The sequence below is a fragment of the Panthera pardus genome, unplaced genomic scaffold (assembly GCF_024362965.1).
Source record: "Panthera pardus isolate Hobbes unplaced genomic scaffold, ASM2436296v1 HiC_scaffold_6, whole genome shotgun sequence".
NCBI lineage: Eukaryota > Metazoa > Chordata > Mammalia > Carnivora > Felidae > Panthera > Panthera pardus.
Window position 1 is genome coordinate 73,505,914 of NW_026526991.1, and position 23,653 is coordinate 73,529,566.

General features: G+C 34.6%; 1 protein-coding gene across 1 annotated transcript in view; it reads right to left on the reverse strand.

The window, feature by feature from the left end:
• Positions 1-23,653, reverse strand: part of MUC19 (mucin 19, oligomeric) — a 102,620-nt gene that overhangs the window by 70,043 nt on the left and 8,924 nt on the right. The window contains exons 7-28 of the mRNA XM_053895342.1: positions 22,459-22,594; positions 21,136-21,228; positions 20,092-20,176; positions 19,786-19,923; positions 18,674-18,823; positions 15,663-15,757; positions 14,901-15,027; positions 13,103-13,349; positions 11,342-11,394; positions 11,144-11,244; positions 10,752-10,903; positions 9,897-10,035; positions 8,756-8,860; positions 8,467-8,661; positions 7,235-7,474; positions 7,008-7,164; positions 5,926-6,051; positions 4,500-4,641; positions 3,837-3,868; positions 3,258-3,287; positions 1,965-2,006; positions 938-982 (exon numbers count right to left, since the gene is read on the reverse strand). Coding sequence (XP_053751317.1) covers positions 938-982; positions 1,965-2,006; positions 3,258-3,287; positions 3,837-3,868; positions 4,500-4,641; positions 5,926-6,051; positions 7,008-7,164; positions 7,235-7,474; positions 8,467-8,661; positions 8,756-8,860; positions 9,897-10,035; positions 10,752-10,903; positions 11,144-11,244; positions 11,342-11,394; positions 13,103-13,349; positions 14,901-15,027; positions 15,663-15,757; positions 18,674-18,823; positions 19,786-19,923; positions 20,092-20,176; positions 21,136-21,228; positions 22,459-22,594 — 2,630 coding nt within the window. The remainder of the gene's footprint in view (positions 1-937; positions 983-1,964; positions 2,007-3,257; positions 3,288-3,836; positions 3,869-4,499; positions 4,642-5,925; positions 6,052-7,007; positions 7,165-7,234; positions 7,475-8,466; positions 8,662-8,755; positions 8,861-9,896; positions 10,036-10,751; positions 10,904-11,143; positions 11,245-11,341; positions 11,395-13,102; positions 13,350-14,900; positions 15,028-15,662; positions 15,758-18,673; positions 18,824-19,785; positions 19,924-20,091; positions 20,177-21,135; positions 21,229-22,458; positions 22,595-23,653) is intronic.

A 23,653-nucleotide genomic window follows, 5' to 3' on the forward strand; every position in this document is an offset into this window, starting at 1 on the left:
CACTTGTAGAATAGAGAAAAATACTTCTAAAACCTGTCAGTCTTTCCAAGATTTACACTGAGCAAGTCAGTAGTGCTTAGTGTTGCTAATAACATGCAACATGAGAGAGAGTTTGACAAAAATTAAACATGTTAGTTTAGGCATTTTTAATGATATTCCATACTATGATGGGCTGATACTTAAGAAGTATATTTGCCCTTTGAATATAAAAAATATATTAATTACCAAATAAATCAGACACTGCTGATAATTACAAAATACCCAAAATTATAGTTGTAATTCTATATCATGATATAAAATTATAATCCAAAAGTAGTCTTGATTTTGCAGTGTACATTTGCATTTTATAGAAAGAAGATTAGCTGCAATGAATGAATGTATAAACTGTAAGAGTTTCAATACAATAATAGCTAACCAATAGTCTAACCTACACCAGAAATTCTGTTGCCCCCCCACCCGCCCTAAAAAAATACCTGAATTATAAATTTGGGACGGGGAAAAAGAAGAGTCATTCATTTATTCTACAAATATTTAATGAATGATAACTATTACATAGCTTGGAACTAGGTGCATTTGGGAATACAGGTAGGGCAAAACATGGTCTGAGACTTTAAGGATGTAAACTAGACTTATCATGGTGATCATTTTGCAATATATATAAACACCAAGTTGCTATGAGGTACACCGGCAACTAATATAATGTTATGTGTCAATTTTACCTCAAAACATATCATGCATGTAAATATATATCCATTTTTTAATAGAGAAAGTAATAAATAATAGGAGAAAGTGAAAGTATTCAGGTGGGGAAGAAAAAGTCCTAAATATAAACAAGTGGGTATATTGATTAAAATAGGCTTTAAGTTAAAAAAAAAATGTTTAATATATGTAAAAAAAACCCTGCATTGTCATTTTACAAGTTTTCTGATTCACCCACCTATTGTTTCGCTGCTTGATGTTGTAATCACTGGAATGGAAGCTGCTGAATTAGAGAAAACAATGGAAAATAATTAGTTTTGCACAGAGGGAACATTATGTTTCTGAGAACATCTATGGTCATGTATAAAATGGGTCAACTTGAAATTAATGTTTCAAAGAAATTTAATCATATAGGTGGATAGATGTTAAAGTATAAAATTAAAGCTTTCAAATCCATAGACCACAAGTAAAAGGTCAAGAAAACATCATTTTGCATAACATTTTTTCCAAGGTCTTCCTCTAAAGCATTCTTAAAAACAAACAAAACAAAAGTCCCCATAAAATGTCATTAGAAAGATATAATAGTGCAAAAAGAAGTTTTGTTTTTTGGGTTTTTTTTTTTGTTTTTTGTTTTTTTTTTTTTTTTTAAATGCCCTCTTGATTAAGTTGTGGGTGAAGATTATGGCTTACCTGCACCTGAGCTCCTGGTTACCAATGTTATTGCTATACAAAGAAGGAGGCAAATATTTGGAAATGTATGTTAAAATTGTGTTAAAAGACAAAATTAAAAGTATTTATTTAGAGATGTGTTTATATATATGTCTAATGCAAATAAATGATTAAATGTAACAGTTAAATGTATTAATCAGATGTCCACACATTTCAAAACACTTTTTGTAGTCCTTAGGCTATTGCTTTACTACAAATCATTCAATTAACATTGAGATTCTTTGATATTAGTAAAGGATAAGTTGTAAATCATTTTTAAAGACTTTAACGTAGAATGCTCTTCAGTAGTAGAATTTTCTTCACTTTCTCCAAATTAGTACGGAGAATGTTCTTTTTAGGATGCATAACCTCTGAATAGGGAAGATGCTCTTCACTAATATTACAACTGGATGTAGACCCTGCTATCTGGCATTTAGGAAATAAATAGAGAATGACAAATTTGAAAAAAAGGGCCAAATTGCTGCATTGCAAATTCACCTTGCTGCTGATTTAGAAGCTAAAAGGCAAACTTTTTTTTTTTTTTTTTTTTTTTTTACCTGCTTCGGTGCTTAATATGGAGGTAGCTGTTGTAGCTGAAACTGTGTAGGGAAGAAATTATTGAAGAAAAGTAAATTACTTGGATAATTTTACCAGGAAATTTAGTTTAAAAAATCACTTACCATAAACTAAGTGAAAATTTCTAAACCTGTGTTCAGAGGTTAAGTGACAAAATAATCTCTCATTTAAATAAAAAAAAATAAATCAACATAAATAATTCTATATATTTATTGTATGTCCCCACCCAAAAGTAATTTTTCCTGTTTTTATCATTTAACCAAAATCTCACAGGAATTTTATAAGGCCTATTTAAGGACCAAGAAATAAAGTTCAGAACCCTGACGTGGGATACCTTAGCTGTAAGTAAGTGATCAATAATAACTAAAAATTTAAATAGCATTTTACAGACAATAACACAACTTTAAATATAGTATCAAAATATAAGGCTTCCAATTTACTTCACGATCTCTTCACTGATATCTCTGAATATCGGTCTACAGGAAATAAAATTCCCCCTGAATCACACAGAACAGGAATACGGTTAAGTGCACTGCAGCAACTCTAACTATGCTTATATTGCCAGTAAGTTGCAAGTCCCAAAGCTAAAATTAGACTGCATTCTGTCAGCGCTCTTCCTGAGTGGACGTGACTGAAACATCCTTGGAGCTGACAGCCAATATAAGAGTTAAGAAAAAGAAAGTAACTTTTTATTTCTATATTTTTAAATTACCTCCCGGTGTAATCATGATTTTAAAATTTTACTCCATGGGAGACCACATTTAACTCATTTTCATTCCACATGTTCCAATTATTATCTAAAAATGTCAAGCTTTGGATGATGATATTTAACTAATAAGCATACATTACCTAATATATGTTCTAATCATATTCCTAGCTGAATACACTAGAGTAAAATGAAATAACATTTTGACAGATTTTCTAGTAACTGTTCATTCTAATTTGAAATTTTTGTATCAGATTTACCACCATATTTTTCACTGGCATAGACTAATGTGAAACTGTAAAGGATTATCCACAAAAAGAAATCAGAGCTACACATTGAAAACCATGATGATTTGGGGCACCTGGGTGGCTCAGGTGGTTAAGCGTCAGATTTCAGCTCAGGTCACGATTCATGGTTCACGAGTCCGAGCCCTGTGTCGGGCTCTGTGCTGACAGCTCAGAGCCTGGAGCCTGCTTAGCATTACGTGTCTCCCTCTCTTGCTCTCGCTCTCTCAAAAATAATAAACATTTTAAAACTTTTTAAAAAAAGAAAACCATGATGATTTTACCTGTGAATGTTGAATTTGTAGGAGCAGTTTCTGAAATAAACATAAGTTACTATTATTGAGAAGAATGAAAAAGGGTGAAAAAGTCTAAAATCTCAAATTGCCAATGAATTATTTGTATCTTGTTTATTTTACTCCCTGCAATTTCTAATACAAACCAGGGAGTAGCTCATATATTTTTTTAAAGCTTATTGAGATTCATCTTTAAGATTTGTTGCTCATGAGTGTTCCCTCAATTATTTCATTCTATCTTATCTAATCCTGACCTTTCAGCTCCATCCCTTCATGAATCTATTTTGAGTGATGTCTTACTGCCTTAATTCCCAGAGCCTACAGATAGGCAAGGGCTTCCATGCAGCAGGAGGACTACCTACTTGCTAGTTGTTGGAAATGCCTTGGCAGCATTGGTTTTGAAATGACACAACATGAACAAATACACAGCAATGGAATTGTCCAAACCACTGAGGGGGGAACAGTTTAAGCCTTAAGTACCTACTCCTTTTGCTGTTGATGATCTGAAAGGATCCCAAACCCCATACCTTGTCTTCCCTAATTCAATTAGAATAAAATGCAAAGACTCACCACTGCACTCCAACTCTCCTGCGATGCAATAGCTGAAAGTTAAATTAAAAAAAAAAATAATGAGGTTGAAATTTTAACTCCTACTGGCATACACCTCCCGAATTTGAAACAAAAAATAGTCTAACCATGAGAATCGAAACAATACCAAATAAGGGAACAATAAATAATCATTTCCCCAAAGGACGTTTATTTTTTGGTGTACTGTACCACTATTCCTAATCATTTCACTGCAGTGTTCTTGACACCTAAAAAAATGCTTTGCAGTCAAGCTGTACAGTTAGTTCTTACATTTTCAGCTTTAAACCTGACATCTTGGCCATGCTGCTCTTGTAGAGACTTCTCCTCTTTGCTTCCATGTCACTGTCTGAAGCCTGTAAACATGATCTTGCATTTATAGAATTAAAACTTTCTTTTTACCTAAAATTACAAGTGACATTTTCTGTTCCTGTTTTCCTCATTATAAGATTTAACAAGCCATTTGTTGACATATGGATTTACTGAAAATATGAAATAACTAGCATTACTGACAGAAAATTGAACCTAATGCTAGCCTTATCATTTAGAAATAGGAAAGCTAAAAATTATACATGTACACTTAATTTTTTTTATAAATGAAAATGCAAGGAACAGAATTGCTTCTTAGAAAGTTAATAGAGAATGTACCATGTTCTTCCACAGTTATCCTGAATCACTCCACCTGCTGGTATGATATCATTATAGAAGCAGCTGCACTCAGATAAACTGACGCATTTCATGGTGTTCTCATCCAGATAAGGAGCGCTATCTGGGCACTTAGCATAACATCCTGTATGAAAGATGACCCATGGTTCATTTCTGTTTACAGAAACTTGTCACATTGCATTATATATTTGTAAAGTTACTTAAATGCCTACATGAACTGAAGTAGATAATAGCAGCTCTTAATAAAAACATATAAATTGTACAGGATTCAGATCTTCTTGCAATGGAATATCAACCTAAGAACTGAGAACTTATACATTTTCACTGATTTATTTTTCTAAAATGTTTCCTGAAGTATTTTAAAATAATTTGCAACTTTAATGATGGTATGATGTTGAATGTAATACAACACTTTGATAAATACATATCTTGAAAAGTGAATGCCAATTCTAAATATCTATTTTTTGTAAGGATAGAGGAAGATCCAGGTGTCATAATGAAATGAGCTGAAAAGATCCCAGAGACTGGGATCTAACACAGAGGTGACTCTGGGAAGTTACTGCATCTTCTTATTTTCTTGCCACTTCTTCCTTTCCAAGATATGAAATGCTAAGAAGAAAGTGCTGTTGACGTGTGGGATATAGTTAATTGGACTATATAATACATTGCATTCTGAAACTACATTCTCAACAAACTATATTGTCTAATGAAAGGTATAAAAATTGACAATGGGACCGAAGCACTGCATTCTCCCCACTGCTTGTCTGTCTTATTAAACAGATAATATATGTCTAGAGGAAATGTTTCATTTTCTATGTTTATTTATTTTTGAGAGATAGAGAGACAGAGACAGAGCATGAGCGAGGGAGGGACAGAGAGAGAGAGACTCATTATCTGAAGCAGGCTCCGGGCTCTGAGCTGTCACCTGAGAGCCCAGTGCAGGGCTCCAACCCACAAACCGTGAGATCATGACCTGAGCCGAAGTTGGCCACTCAACCAACTGAGCCACCCAAGGGCCCCTAGAGAAAATGTTTCTTATGTAGAAATATTAATGTCATAACAAGTATAAATGCCTATTCGTTAAAGTACAGAATGTGAGGACCGGGGTGGCTCAGTGGGTTAAGCATCTGACTCTTGATTTCAGCTCTGGTCATGATTTCGTGGTTTGCAAGATGGAGCCCTGTGTAAGGCTCTACAGGAACAGTACCAAGCCAGGCTGGGATTCTTTGTCTCTCTCTCTCTCCCCTCACCATCAAAAATAAATAAATAAACATCAAGTAAATGAATGAATGAATATATAAATAAATAGTAAAATGTAAGATTCTGAATTGGCAGAAATAACATTTTCAGTATTCAAATATCAGTATAATTTGCACTCCTTCATGGATATTACTAAAATTTACCTTACCTTCTAAAAGTGCAGAAAATTTCTGGCCAATAACTTGATCTTTGCAAGTTTTTGCAGTCACTGTACCACAAGGTTCATAGTGCCAACTGCATTCCCCAGGGGCATTGTAATAATCACAGTAGACAGCTGTAATTTAATTGTATCAAATTACTTCCATCTATTATGTAACAATTTTCACCTTTCCCTTTCCAAAGCATTTTTGAATGATATTAACAAATAAACAGACCTAGCGTATATCATTCTATCTTATCAGGTTCCTTTGGCTTTATCCAAATTGCCGGATAAGCCAAAATAGCTCACAAAAAACGGAGGGGGAGCATATAGGATCAAAACAGCACTTTTCTTTGACACCTCACAAAGTTGGTTTGGGGTAGAAAAGTAAACACTAATTTTCCCATTTTAAGGTATTTTAGGTCATAGTCTAGATTCATAGTTTTACTCTTCAAGACTAAATTGCAAAAATAAATATCTGGGAAAAGGAGGCTCCTTTAATGTGTAAATAACAGTTCCTGAATGAGGTAACTAAAGATTTCAATATAACACTTTGCATAATAAAGAATAAAATGTGGATTCAATGTCAATATTTCTCATCTGTCATATTTTCTCTCGTAATACTTTCCATTAGAAGGGAAAGAGCTGATTTCTACTAAAATTATCACATTCCATATATATCAATATATGTATCAAGACTAGGGCTCTATAAACGTTTTTAAGATAATGTGTAAGGACTTGAACCCAAAGTAGATGAGGTAAATGTTCAAGGATATACGGCTACACCAAGTTAGGTAAACAATTCATTGTTCATCTAAGTATGAATAAGAGATACTTTCCATCAGTATTTAATTTCTCCCGTTATAAGAACTTCAGAAACTCCAACTGAATTTGATGTACTGTGCCAGGTGCTATACTTTTAAAAAATAGGGATTTTTCCCATTCATGTTCAAAACATATTAACATGTTTTGAAAACTTTCTAGGCACAAGAGTATGTATTTTATAGAAAATATGGAAAGAAGATTGATCACCTAACAAAACAATGCTATCTAATTACCTTTTATAAGAACAACACATGGGCCTCACTTACGGCAGAGCTCTGGTTTTCTCCACCTGACACAGACTCCAACCGCACTGCACGCCTCTGCGTACATAGCCACAGCTGTGCAGAATCCCAGGTACTTCCCCTCCATGTCACATGCACAGGCTTCTTCAATGCATGCATCATAGTAGGCATTGGGGTCCACCTAGAGAACACGGCCCATGAGTCTCTGGGAGCAAAGCCTGTGCAGGTCCCTGCTCTCAGAGCCATACTACCTTGCTGTGGCAGTCTCTGAAGGTGCTGTCCCGGATGATCTCACATTTCCGCACAGCCCAGGCCTTACAGTACGGGTTTGAGTCACACGGGAAAGCTTGAGCTACTGTGTCTGAACATTCTTGACTGGTTTTCCAGCTATTTCCAAATTCCAGTGCTCCAGCAGCTACTGATGAATATCGTGTTGTGAAATCATCCTTGAGATCACCATTGTTATTTCCACAAAGACCACATACTTTGCCCTGTAGAGATCCGAAAGGGAAGTTAACAAGTAGGTTGTAGTAGGGATATAGATACATGAAGAGATGAGATCAGAAGGGAAAATTAACAAGTGAGTTGCACTATAGTGGTATACAGAGACAGAAACGTAAAGATGTTATGATCATGTATAGTATCATAGATCTATTTTATTTTATTTTATTTTATTTTATTTTATATTTTATTTTATTTTTGAAGAGAGAGCACGTGACAGGGGGAGGGGCACAGGGAGAGGGAGAGACACTCTTAAGCAGGCTCCAACTCAGCATAGAGTCCATGCGGGGCTCGATCTCATGACCATGAGATCATGACCTGAGCCAAAATCAAGAGTCAGACACTCAAGCCACTGACTCGCCCAGGTGCCCCCTTTTTTTTTTAAGTAGGCTCCATACCCAACATGTTGTTTAAACTCACAACCCTGAAATCAAGAGTTGACATGCTCTGCTGACCGAGTCAGCCAGGTGCCCCCACCATAAATCCATTTTAAATTCCAAATTTTAGAAGGAAATTAAAATCTGTGGATAAGATCCTGGTACTGTTTAACCCAAGATATCGTATATCACAAAATGACCTAGTATCAAATAAGATAAATGCATTAAGAATTATTAAAAAATAATTATATTCACTAGCTTCAAATCATACGTGAGTAGACTCTTAGGCTCTTAGAATTTTTGTTCTAAGAAACATATTTAATTCTATATATTCACCAGCTACCTTAAAATTGTATTATGCAATAATCTCAAGTAACCAAATATGGTTAAACTAGAACGCTTCAGGTTTATTGCATTTAGTTTTCACCAGGTCCTATCATCTTTGATTACATTTCTTATTTCATCATAAGGTTGAACAGTTGTGGAAGGCTTATTCTATGAAAGAAACTACCACTCTCTCACTTTCCACTGATGAATTGTCTCTACTTCTCAGAAACAGAAATTATTTTGTTTCCCCGTTAATCACTTATTAGTGATATACATACATTCCAGTGTGGATCCAGTATAACAGAAACTCTTGTATTCTTGTCCCAAATTATGGTTATTCCATTCAAAAATTTCAGAATCAAGTACAGGCCAACAGTATGTACAGAATATGTATTTCCATTGATTTCACATTCCTTACTTTCTGTAGTTTTGGCTGCTGTTACTTTCCCATCATGCAGAACAACATTCTGATCCTATAAATTAAAAGACAGACTTATGATAACATCAGTTTTATCTGGCCACTCATAATCTGAGAGAAAAAATATATAAAGAGAAACAGTACCATACCTGAAAAGCAACTATGATTTTTCTTGAGCATGTAAGCCCATTTTCACAGCATGGGACGCTTTCAGTTAAGAGACGGAATGTGCCATTTTCACGACCACAATAATCCTTTAAAAGTAAATTATCATAATACTTTATAAATATCAGGGACGTGGAACTCAATTACAATATTTGCATCAGACAAAGAATTCTTAGACAGTGATACCTTAAACTCAATAAATTACCATATGCTGTGTTATGGAATATCCAGAAGACAATAATTTAACTGCATATATGGAGAGGTAGCCCTCCCTGGCTGAATCCAACCTAGTTAATTTACTTTCACTCGGTCCTTTTGTAATATTTTATAAAAGTTTAGAATTATAACCTATTACATAAGTATTTAAATTATATAACATGGCTTATAATCATTGATTTATTTCTAGGCTTTGTACATAACTAGATAAAGTTGTTTATTTCCCCTCACCGATTTTTATGAAATGTGCATAAATATAAAACAATATAAATTTAAAGCATAAAACAATCCAAATTTCAGGAAATTAGATATTTTTAGGAAGCAGCTTAGCAGCATGTAACAAGTGTGAACTCTGGAATCACACAGATCTGGTTTTGAATACGACATTTTCTACTTAGTTCATGTTGCTTAACCTCTCTAAGCCTCAATTTCTTCATCTGCATCATAGGAATAATAATATCAGTCTTTGAGTATTGCAGTGATTAAATGTAATCAATTTGCTTTGGCAAAGAAGCACTCATAAAGTGGTAACTGTCGTTGCTGATACCACTGTTGTTAAATATCTAGCATTCATTGAGCACTTAGTATGTGCTCCAATATTTGCCCAAATTCGGTTTCAAGGGAGCTGTTTCCATCCCCATTTTATAGATAAGGAAACGGAGACACAGAGGGCTTAAGGAATGTGCCCAAAGTCACACATCAGTGAAAGGGTAGAGCCAAGATTGAAATCTAGACCTACCGCCTCCCAAGTCAGCATGATACTGTTATATTGCACTGTCTTTGAGAAAGACTTAAGGGGCCATTTGTTTAAAGTTCACATTTTGAGTATAAAATTCTCCAGAGAGCATCTGTAGATAAATAATAATTATTAAGTATAGAAGAATTGTGATAAAACACACTAGTAATTACCTCAAGAAATGAATACTGGCAGAGACCATCAAAGCTGTAACTTTTTCCATCAAAAGTTCTAACATGACCTTCCCCATAGATATGGCAGGTGGTTTGACATTCATTGTGTGTACAGCTCCAAGACCCTTTTATGCAAGTACTAAAAGAAAAAAAATGATAGAGTGAGGTAATTATATTATGCCAAGATTCACATTCTCATACTGTTTTTGTAAAGAAGCACAAAACCTTGTTTTGTATTGACTTAAATTTGGCAGTTGTCTTCATTATATCATGTTAACCATAGAAAATGTCAAATAAAGGTTCTATTTCATAAAATATAGCCTAGAGAATATAGTCAATAATATTGTAATAACTTTGTATGGCAACAGATGGTAACAACACTTATTGTGGTGAGTGCTGCATAGTGTATACAATTGTTGAATCACTAGGCTGTACACCTAAAACTAATAAAATATTGTATGTCAACAATACTTCAATAAAAAATAAAATAATAGTTTCTATTTAAAAAATAGCATTTTAACTCTATTTGACCATTATTCTTCAAATACCTCAAAGTATGACTTCTTTCCTATAAAATAAGAGCAGACTATACTTTCTAATATCCAAAACATATGAAATAGTCTTTTATTTTTTAAGGTTTTAATTTAAAGTTGATTTATTTTGAGAGAGACGGAGAAAGAGGCAAAGAGAGAGGGACAAAGAGAGAATTCCAAGCAGACTCTACACTGTCAGCACAGAACCCAAGCAGAACTCAAACCCACAAAATGCAAGATCATGATCTGAGCCAAAACCAAGAGTTGTCGCTTAACCAACTGAGCCACCCAGGTACCCCTATAATAATTATTTATTATGCACCATTTGTTGCAGCCAACCGAGGTAACACTTCCCTGGTCATACTCCTGTCCACCAAAAGAACATGGGCAGTCTTCAGGAAAGATACAGTTTCCTTTAGAATTTCGAACCATGCCAATTGGACAGTAGCACCCACGTTTGCAAGGCAAGTTCTCCTATGGGAACAAATATAAAATATACATCATCAGGTGCTGCTGTAACATGTCACATTATCAGCATCCATTTACCATGCATAAATACATACCAAGTATCCATTTAGAGCCAACATTTGACAAGTCAAAATAACACACAATAAATATGACCTTCGAATTCTTTTTCACTGATGTTTTGGTTGGCTTCTATCCTGACACAATGAAAAGTTTCAAAAAGGTTAACTGCAAAGCCATGTTCCTTACATCAAAACTAGGTATGTTCCGAGTGCTACAGGTACTGTCAACTCTTCTCTGTGCCTTCGGGTCCCTGCAGTCAACAAATTCAGTCCCTCCGGAACAATTCTCTGCAGGATGAAGGAAGTTGTTAATCAAGGGCCTCTTGATGTGCTTCGTTGAACCCAAGTAGATATTGTAAACTTAAGTTATGATTTCAACACTTACGTAGGGTTAAATCAATGGGAGACTGGCAAAGAAGAATTCCATCCCGACAGACACTGGAAATAGAAGAAAATTACATTTAAACATCAAACTTCAATGACAACTTCTTAATACACTGTTAGAGAAACTTTTACCCCTCATTCACAAGTTTTATCCAAGTAGATGGATGAGGCACACTGCCCAGAAATAACACGCACCCAGTTATAACATGCAGCCTTGTGCATATTATAGGAATATACAAGCAAGGTTCTATGGATATCAGAGAACACATGAAAAGGATGGCTGTATCTTGATGGATGAATTAGATCCAACAGATAACTGCTCATAAGATACAAAGCTGTGATGCAGGAAACAACAAGGTATGTTCCAATGACTTGTTTGGATAGAAAGCAGTAAGCAGGATATGGAGAAGTGGTAAAAGCAAGGCAGGGCCAGATTTTGGATGGTCTTAAATGACGTGCAAGCTTACATCTATTCTTCAGGCAACTGTCACCATTAAAGCTCCTGAGCAAGTAAGTGGGACAATCAGAATAATGCTTCACGTTAGTCATTATAGAGGTAGTGCAAGAAATATGAGACACAGAGACAGGGCAAAGAGCAGCCAACTTAACCATCATGGTAGTGATGGGGATCTGAAATAGGGTAATGATAAAGGGACCATAATTTGGAGGCGGTAGCCCAGGTTTCACTAAAAAGGTAATCTACCTACTGATTCCTCAACATCTACAGAGAAAGTATCATGATCAAACCCCAAACAATGTCTTGTGTGCTGTAATAGAAGGAGTTTTTTACCTATGCTTTCCTTTTAAATGGCCAAGAAAAATCATCCATTTCTAAATGATAGTTTCATGGAACCAAAGAAAAGAGAGAAGGTGTATCCAAAATTTCTTGGAATGGCTACTTCATTTTTACAGCTACATTGTTAAGAATTGCTACCTCTGCCTATGGAATTAAAGATAAAGATAAATTACTTTGCCCAAAAGTGCAGAATCACAATCTCCTTAGCCATTACAAAAAGTCACAATTCTTCAACTTCTCCTACTGCCCAGGAACTTAGTTCAAATTCTTGAGTACAGCCTGACCACAGTCTACTTTTCCAGCCCAATCCTTTCCAGCCCAACGAGAACCTACATGCACAATACTTTTCAAGCATTTCCTATGTTAGTGTGTTCTGTTTACGCTATTGAAAATCTCTCTTCCTACCCCAATTTTGTCTGGAAAAAGTTTCAAATCCTAGTAAAATTCAAGTGCTAGTCTCCTCTGAAAAGTTCTTCTTATCTGCTCAGGCACTAACTGGCTCTTTCTGCTACCATATTATAGTATACAAACCTTGCAAAAGCGAGCACCCTGCTCATTCTGTGAGACAAAGGCAATGTTCCTTCATCTTTGTAATTCTAGCCCTCAGCACAAGGCCTGGAACATGGCAAATATCTATTTAATAAGTGTTTGTTGAATGGTGAATGCTGAGAGACAACTAGAAAGCATCGTTTGAATATAAAATCATTTTTGTATCCTCTGTATTTAGGGCATGCTAGAATGTTTTTATATTGGTATTTGAAATCAAACAAAAGTAGAATAAATCAGTTAGAGCCATTATGATGCAGTGAGCACATCAGGTTAAAGGGAGCAATAACTAACTTTAATAAGAAATACAAATTTAAAAATGTGGTAGGTCTAAAGAAGACTTTAGGAGACGTCTATTTCTCTGGAAAGGACAGTCCCCTGATTTCAAAGTCATAACAAGTATATATGCAATTTCCATACCATTTATTGTCATCAATATGGATGAGTTTGCCTGGTTGTATGACCTCGTCATTTAGGTAGCAGTCACACTGAGATTTTGGAACACAATTCTCTTCATTATTATGGTACATTCCATCAGGGCAAGTGCATCCATCAACTGGAACATCTTCTACATCACAGCTCCTATCTCTCTCTGACAATGATCGACAAGAACTATTGCAGGCTTTTACATTGTACTTGAAAACCAGGCCACTTGGGCAAGAGTGATCTGTTGGTATAGGAATAAAAAATATTAAATATGTATTCATCCAGGAAAAGTAGCAATTCTATTTCATCTTGATGTTTATAGATATTATAGTGAATTATTCACAATTGAAGTTATGAATGGTCAAGAAAAAGTTACTTGCTGTTCACTGGTATTTTTCATTTTTTTTTTATTTGCAGTCAATATTGAGTCCCTACTATATGTTTACATATTCTGCTGGGGATAAAGCCCATAAACAAGATAGGAAATACACTGCTATCATGTGACTTATATTTCTGGGGAAAGGACAATTGTGGCACGTGCTATAAAGAAGCAAGATGGGAAGCTCTAAGTATGTACAACTGGGAGTTTGCAGTCCATGTAGAGCAGGAAAGCTTCCTAGAGAAAGGTAATTCTATGCCTGGGGAACAGCCTATGTCAGAAGACAGGGAAATTCTTTCAAAGAGCAAGAAGAGTAGAAGGTATAAGCCCAGACACAAAATCAGTGATTAGAACTTGCAGGGCCCTCTTAGTTTGCTCTTTAGCCTTAGAGCAATGAGAAGCCATTGACTCATTTTAGACTGAAATATCAAATGATCAGGTTAGGGTTTTTTTTTTTTTATTTTTTTTTAACATTTATTTATTTTTTAAGAGACAGAGAGAGACAGAGCATGAGCAGGGGAGGTGGAGAGAGAGGGAGACACAGAATCTGAAGCAGGCTCCCGGCTCTGAGCTGTCAGCACACAGCCCAACGCGGGCTCAAACTCATGAACCGTGAGATCATGACCTGAGCCGAAGTTGGTCGCTTAACTGACTGAGTCACCCAGGCGCCCCGATCAGGTTAGTTTTAGTTGGTTTTACTTTAAAGATTATCCTGACTTCTTTGTAGAAAAAGTAGATATTAAAGGAAGCAATTGATATAACCCAGGAGAAAAAAAAAAGAGGTTTTTTTTTTTTTGAAGTAGGTTGGTGGCCATAGAGATGGAGAGATGCGAATGTATTTGAGAGAAATTTCGGAAGTGAACTTGACAGACCTTTGATGGGAAATGAGCTATGAGGTATTGTGATCTACAAGACATGTATTTCTATAAAGTTTTCTTTTTTTGGGTAAGCCAAATATTTTTCTGAAGTCATATTCAAATACTACAATAAATATGTTAAAAAAAAATGCAAGATTCAATAAATATGATAGTTGAACTCCTAATTTAGTTATTTTTATTTTCTTAAAAATGTCACTAATATTTAACACTTCAAAATGTAGTAGGAGTTGAAATATTAAATTTCAGCATATAATAACTGAACAGAAACCCATGTTAATATATAAATACGTATATATTCTGTTCTTATTTAAATCAAGATCAAAGAATCAAGAAGTAAAACTGCATGGATAACTCAAACATATTTAAAAAAAACAGGAAATCATCTTTGAAAGAACCAAGTACAAGTTTGTAAATACGTTTCTAAACTACACACACACACAGACACACACACACACACACACACACACACACACACACACACACACACTATAGTAAAAGTGAGAAGGGAGTCATCTAAAGCCCCTGTCCTGCTTACCACATCGTCCAGTTCTCCATTCCACTATGTATGTTTCTTTCTCAGCACACGCTTTTACATAGTTGCCTAAAATCGTGCACAAACAATCTTCACTGTTGTCACAAGTGCAAGTGTATTTTTTGCATTCCTTTAAGGTAAGAAATAAATGCATATTACTTTATGAAAATGTTCACAAGAACAGGTAAACTGGGTATCTTAATTCAGTTTATAACCACTCTTCTTCCTTGAAAATAATCTGTCTTGAACTTTGGGAAATACTTCCTTTTGAAATACGCAAAGTAGTAAATCAATTATTAACTAAGTTTTCCACAAACTTAGAAAACTCAGAAAGAGGAACTTATTTATTCAAGATTTTTCTCATTCCAGGGGTGCCTGGGTGGCTCAGTAGGTTAAGTGTCCAACTTCAGCTCAGTTCATGAGCTCATTGTTCGTGGGTTCGAGCCCCACATCGTTCTCTGTGCTGACAACTCAGGGCCTGTTTCCCTATCTCTCTGCATTCCCCAGCTCACGCTCTGTCTCTCTCTCTCTCTCTCAAAAAAATAAATAAATATTAAAAAAAAAAGATTTTTCTCATTCCAACTTATTTGCCAGTAATGTTTTTTTTAATTAGTATATCTAACAACTGAATAATGTTAAGTTTAAAGCTATGTCTTAATGTACTGACAGTGCCTGTTATTTGAAAAATTTTAATGTCTACAGGCTTCTATTGATATTATCAGAATAGTTTGCAAAAAGAGCTGTTAATCTTAGACCCTCACATACCTCATGATATAGTTTAGGATTCACAATTGGATGGCAGGAAGCAAAAGGCCCACTTGAATCAAGAAGAATTCCACAGTGCTTTTCAGCATATCTTTCTGGAAGAAATTTAATGCACTCAAAATTAGTATCAGTAATGTCATAATTTTTAATTGAAAATGTGTGATTGTGTGTTTAAAGTGTTTTTGCGGGGCACCTGGGTGGCTCAGTTGGTTAAGAGCTTAACTCTTGATTCTGCTTTAGGTCATGATCTCAGGATCATGAGATAGAGCCCCATATCAGGCTCTGAGCAGAGCATGGAGCCTGCTTGGGATTCTCTCTCTCCCTTGCTCTCTGCCCCTCGCTGCACCCCCAACCCCCGGCCACCACAAAATAAATAAACTTTAAAAAGTTAAACAGTAAAATGTTTTTGCTAGAACATATCTAACTTATTATCAATATATACAAAAATAGCATGATATAACCAGAAACACCTTAAACTAAGAGGCAAAATCTTTCTTTTTTTAAATTGAAGTACAAACACACAATATTACACTAGTTTTAGGTGTACAACATAGGGATTGGACAACTCTATACATTATGCTGCATTCACAAGTGTAGTTACCATCTGTCACCATACAATGCTATTCCAATACCAATACCACTGAATATATTCCCTATGCTGTTCCTTTCAACCCAATGACTTACTTATTCCATAACTGGAATAAGTGGAAAAATCTTTATTAGCTTCATATATTTGTACTAAATCAGTTAACCTGTTTGCAAAATGCAATTTCTACCAAAAAAAAAAAAAATGGGACTAAGGGAACCAGATTATTTATTCAGGTACATAGCAAGTGGGTAAATGAAATCATCACAACACCAGCACCACCTCGCCCCATTGCCACAATAATCATGTCAGTTTTAGGACAAGCAGTATCAACAATTCAAACACACATTTTATTTTTTACGGGCTGAATTGATATTTGGTTGCTTCGTAAATCACTTCTTGTATTAAATTAACAGAAAATGAAGTTCACAAAAATAACATCTGAGTAACAAATGCTTTGCTCAATGATTTGCAAATACTTAAAGATGATGTCAGTGACTAGAAGAAGGATTGCTAATTTTTTTAACCATCTTTCAATTGGCTTTTAAAAGTTACTGTCACCAGGATGCAATAAAGAAGCTGACTTAATCTATTAAGAGGACATTGAGGCCAATTGTTTCTAGGTGTGCCTGGGTGGCTCAGTCAGTTAAGCATCTGACTTTGATCTCATGATTTGTGAGTTTGAGTCTGGAGACTGCTTTGGATTCTGTGTCCCTCTCTCCCTCTCTGCTCCTCCCCTGCTTGTGCTCTCGCTCTCTCTCAAAAATAAATAAATAAACATTTAAAAAATAAATAAAAATAAAAGGACATTGAGGCCAATTATTCCTAAAATTTTGACAAACTTGTAACCAGGTATTACCATTTTTTTTGTTAATATTACTAACAGCTTATTACAGCAGTTTCATTTTCTGTATTTTATTTTAAGTTAAATACAAAAGATTGAAAATAGAAATAGTTAATTTATATAGCCCTCAAAAGTGTTAATATAGTCTCCTTAACAAAAATTGGCTTGGGTTCTTATGAGATATACATTTGTTTTCATTTATTCTCATTTTAATTATTTTCATTGCAACACGTGCAAAACAAAATAACATGAAAATTGAACCTTCAAATGCATATTACCATGTGGATGTTAATGCTTCTATCAACCCCTTTCATTAGTCAAAACAAGTAGATGAAACTTTCAAAAGAAATTGCTTTGTAATTTTTAAATATTGTCAAAAGCTACTCAGACATTTGCTTCAAATATGGAGATTAATTTAGAGACAACTGATTAACATATAAACAATATATTTTAACTTACTTTCCGTTGAATTCCATTATTTACGAAAGAAGTAACATAAAGTATTTGTTAAAATCAACAACACTAAGTATGGGAAAAATCAGAGCAAGTCTTTGATTCAAAATACTTGAATTATCAGAAACAGACCGATAAATACAGAGGACAAACTGATGTTTGCCCGAGGGGAAGGAGATTGGGGGATGGGCAAAATGGGTGAAGGGGAATGGGAGATACAGACTTGTAGTTATGGAATGCATAAGTCCCAGGGATAAAAGGTGCAGTATAGGGGATGTAATCCGTTGTGTTGTAATGACATGGTATGGTGACAGACAGTAGCTACACTTGTGGTAAGATGACATATTGTATAGACTCGTAGAATCACAATGCTGTGCACCTGAAATCAACGTAACATTGGGTGTCACCTGTACTTCAATAAAAATATTTTAATTAAATAAATAAAAATAAAATACTTGGGTGACAGATTCATCTTTAACCCTTATTAAGTACACTCTATCTGGAGTCCATTATCAACATCAACCTTAATGGAGATGACAACTACGTCCGTGCTCTTCATGAGTGTTTGTGGGAATAAATGGAACCAATATTTATGGAAATCTTCGGTAAGCTAAAACATGAGCTGAATCCTACAAGTATAAAGTTCTCCTCGTAAGATCTGTATTTGGGGGTTGGTATAATCAACAGACATGATAGCAGTAGTTAGGAGATGTGGATCTAGCTACAGCTCTATTGTTAAGTAGCTGAGCAATTTGGGGGAGTCTCATTTTTTCAACCAATGATCATTTCCATGCCTAAAATAAAGGGTAAGAATAATAAATGAAATGATCTGTAAAATTTCCTCTAACCCTACTATTCTATAGCTATGGAGAAAACTGTCAAAGAAGGAAAAGAATGGGTATAGAAAAAGACAAATATGTTGATCCCTCTCCCCAATGAAAGATGTGTTTTCTAGTTGCGCTCTCAGCCAGCCAGACTGTTTCTCCGCTGTTCCCTGTAAAACAGGTACAGTAAAACAAGCACTAGCTAAAAGCAGGATTATCTGAGTCTCATATTATTAACAGAATAAGTATACAATTCCTAGTACCAAATATTTAATCACAGAGTTTTATGTTCAATTACCAATACCTTTTTCTATACTGATGCACGAAGTGGGGTTTCCTTTAGGACAGGGCATCATTTCCCAAGAATCAGCAAATGCCTGAGACGTTTTCTCCAATATATTCTGACTTGATATGAAATCATCCTCTGCTCTGTTGTTGTAGGAACCACAGAGTCCTGTATAGAGCACAGAACAAATTTTAACATTTCCTCACCTACTCACCTTTTTGGATTCATAGTCTCACCTCATATTCAGTTCTTCACTCAAATCAAAACACATAGAAGCTACCTGAGCGTGTATGTCTTGGTTAGTCTTTACACATACAAGCAAAATTCATGACACTTCAGGTTAATATCCCATTTTATTCAAATACCAGGAGCACTGAGACACTATTTTCCATAAATATTGTGTGTTTCCTGTTTGTCACTATAGCTTACTTAACCTCCTCTGACAAGGTGGGGGGAAACATGCTTACAAATAGGATGTTTGGGACTGCACATTTTCAGTTGTAGTGTGGAGAGTTGAATCATGTTAAGGGCCATATGCATTTGATCTGGATCCAGGGATTACATTTTTTTCCCTATGTATAAATAAGTCACCTTTTCAAGTAAAGACATGGTGCAAAAGCTTAGACTTTTGAAATTAGTAGCTGTGGGATTTGCCACTGTTTTGTTTTATCTGACATCCATGACACTATGTGGGAGCTGATTTCTATAACAGAAAACAGCAGTGAAAGATAAGAACATGTGATCTATCAGCAGGAAGACAAATTGTAATGTAGTTTGTGTTTGAAACTTGATATTCAAAAGATGTCTAAGTATAATATTTTCATCTTCTACAGGCAAAAGCTCTGATAATCTACATTAGCAAAGTGATATATATCCTATCTTATCGAACCTGACTTTAAAACGCCTTAATTTAAAAACCTTAAATTTGTGGAAAACCATTTAGGAATAGATTTTGTAATAAATAAAACCATCTTTACTGTAAGTTGAAACTGTTTGACTGCAATATTGAAAGGAATATTAAGTAAAAATGCTTTATGGCGTAATGTCAGTAATTGAGAAACAATTGAAAATTAAAATAAGTGATAGTAACATTAGAACCTTGGAAATAAAAACATATCCAGGGGACTTACCTACAGTGTCTGTGAATTGGTTGGGTGGCATGGAAACATATAATTGCATCACAGGAACAATCTGTATCTGCATCTTTACATGAAAGTTTGTTTCTACTTGAAGGTATGAGGAAGATGCTTTGAAGATCTGCATTTGGTCTGTTAAAATAGTTATTAACATTAAGAGTAATAATTTAAATAGTGAACAATTTTTAATTCATTAAAATGGTTTTATATTTTCATATGTGTTAAAAAACACACATTTGATATCCTTAAAAATTGAATAAGTGAATGCATCTTACATTTAAGTGGATTTATTAAACTTACCTGAATAATAATAACCTTGATTTCTAATCTTATCATTTGTGACTGTTCCATCTCTATTGAATATATATTTGTCAACTGAAATAGACTGATATTTAAAACAATTGTTAGTTCATGTTATTTTGTAATACTAATTCATTTTAATGCAATATATGCACCTTCATTTTTATGCCATAAAGTGTTTAATTTTACTAGATTAATTTTATTATTTTAATAATAAATAAAATACAAATAAAATAATATTATATTTTTATTATATATAATTACTATGATGATGATAAATAAATAATAATTATCATTTACTAATAATAAAAACAGACACAGAGTGCTAACGGGGGAGGGACAGAGAGATAGGGAGACACAGAATCTGAAGCAGGCTCCAGGCTCTGAGCTGTTAGCACAGAGCCTGACTCAGGTCTTGAACCCATGAACGGGAAGATCATGACCTGAGCCGAAGTTGGATGCTGAACTGACTGAGCCACCCAGGCACTCCTTAAATTAGTTTTTAATATCTAAAATATAGAACATTTTTTAAGCACTCCTCATATGTTTTTTCATTGCTTCTTATACCAATTCTTTGAGAAGGATTGTAAGGAACTTCCATCCCTAATTTGTAGATGAGGAAACTGAAACTCAAGAAGATAACTTAAATTTCTAAATGTCAAAAGCCTTCTAAGTACCAAAGGCAAGTCTCAATGTCCTCCCTCACCATTTAGGTCTATTTCCTTTTACAATGTCACTTCCAAATACATGAAATTCTAAACAAATATAATTGCCTTTTAAATGGCCCACAGAATTTAATAATTTAATAAGCACATTAGTTGATCTGTAATTAGTGCATTAGTTGTATACGTATGATAACTTTTATGTACTTAAGGATCCTTAGAAGTATCTACCTCTTCCAGGGACATTATCAATTTTCTGTACAATATCACTTGTTATTTCAATTTACAGAGTAAAGCCTCTCTTCTACCACAAAAATTCTGAATTTGTGAAGTAATTGATTTTATTTTGCTCTGGATAAACTTTAGGGAGTAGACTACTCACCGAATTCAAGAGGAGTGTAACACTATTTAAGCACGTTCCTGACTGACCATTTGGACAGGGACGAAGTTCAACGCTAATAGACCAATCTTTATCCTGTTAAAAAACGCATTTCATTGATATATTTATTAAATGTCATTGATTATATGCTATTACTGCATGATTCATTCACAATGCATGTTTGCATTTAAAACATGTACAATTCCTACATATAATCTGTCTGCTCTGAAAGTAAAACCTCGTTCAGTCCATGGTAAGTGTAGAAATGGCCACTTTACAGAAGGTCCAAGTATCTTCCATAAACTATATCTGATTGGTGGGTTATTATAGTCTGATTGGTGGGTTTTCATAGTCCTCATTTTTTTTCTTTTATCTTTACTTTTTGTTATCTCCTCCAAGGGAATGTGCTGCATTGCAGAGCCGAATAGGAATTAGAGATGACATAGCTTGTTTATTCTCTGGACAATCCACAATGTCTGTTTAAACCCAATGTGAAAGGTATTTAATTTGTAAAACCATAATATAAGTCATGTCAAACATGGACTTCCAGTTCTCTCCGCACGATCTAGGAATCTAATATAGGAGAAGCAAATATTCCACATATTTTGGTGTTATTTCCCTTTCAGTTTGCCCGTCCCCCACCCTCACAGATTATGTGAGGAGCATAAAAGGAAGAAAGATTTTAGTAGCCAGGACAGAATTGTTCAGACTACTGGACTTGAGCCATCCCTCTCACTTTAGGAGTCACAAATTCTGCTCATCTTGGTTCCTTACCAAAAGATTAAACAAAATTATATTTTCAGGCTGGCTATAGGCACAAGATACAAGATGGAATTCCCCTTTTATTGAAATCCAGATTACTTAAAATTTTAGTACTGAACAGGATTTAAAAGTCAGGATAGCTTCTATCATACTAGTGATATTATATTATAAAAACTAAAAATAAATGTAAAGGCGTAACTATGAAAAAGGAAGATGTTTCATGGAACATAAAAGATAGTTTCAATTGAGGCACTAGTGAAAACATGCAAAGAAAAGTAGAAGAAAATATTTTTCCAGTGTACTTAGAAAATTATTAGTGATGAAGGGAATTTTGGGGTTTGTTGGTTTGTTTAGCATGGAATTTCTAAGAAGTGCAGGTAATACTTATGGTCAATGTCAACATGTGACAGAAAACAGATACCAAAATATGTAACAAATAATTGAAGGGCTGCTTGTTATTTATTTTTTAAATAGTAATTTGAAGTGAAGATTGTGTTTTAAATTGGATGAAAAACAGCTTGGCACGTGCATCAGTTTTCTCAACTGTTCCAGGCTATTACGTACGTGGATGGCCAAGAAATGACAGTTTCCAGGATGGTTATATTTAACACCGTCAAAGGTGGTGATTGAACTTCCTTCCACCTTACATCTTCCAGGACATAATGCTTCAGTGCAAGACCACTTTGCTTCTTGGCATGTGCTGGTAAAATGCAATGGTTACATTAAAGGTCATCAGCTGTGTTTTCTCTATGGCCAAAATAAATATGCCAACATTAAAAATCAAAATTTAAACTAAGACATTTACTTAAGTTTTATTAGACCATCTTTTTTTAAGTTTTTAAGTAATCTCTACAACCCAACATGGGGTTCGAACTCATGACCCCAAGATCAAGAGTCACATGTCTTCAAACAGAGCCAGCCAGGAGCCCCTATTAGACCACCTTTGTTTCCCACTCAACATCTCAACTCTGATCAAATGTCTCATGGATGGTGGCATCCTGTTTTTTTTAAAGACTTGAATTCCATGAACTAAAATAATAGCTTCGGCCTGAATTAAACATATAAAAACTTTCAAACTGGATTTCAGGTTTGTTTAAATGGAACCCATTTCACTACTAGTACTAAGACACCTGCTAAATGCCACACTGTAGACCTGCAGTGTTCAATATAGCATAGACACATATAGCTATTGATTACTTGAAAGTGACTCATCCAGATTGAGATCTGCTGTAAACGTAAAATACACACAGACTTCTAAGACTTAATCTGAAAAACGGATCATAAAATCTCTCATTAACTTTGCATACTAATTTCATTTTTAAATGATAATACTGTATTTTGGGTATATAAAATACAGAATTAAAATTCATTCTACCTCTTTCTTTTTGCTTTTTAAAAATGCATCAACTAAAAAGTGTTAAATTATATATGTGGGTCATATTTGTGACTCACGTGATATTTCTCCTGGATAGCACTGTCATAGATATTCAATAAATCATAGCTATTGTTATATACAATTATTACTAATGCATTATGACCACACTAACAAGAACATTTCTCATTTATAAAGAACATATTATAATATCAATAACAGATTAGCTTTCATTGAGTCAGATTATTTCCCTACAAGGGCATAATACATTTCTAGAAAAGTCCTCTGGACTTCTGCACAAATTTGGACTTTCAGAGAAAAGTTGTAATGAGGAATGGGGAACTCTCTCTGATCAACATATTGCTGCTGAACTCAAATAGTCCACAC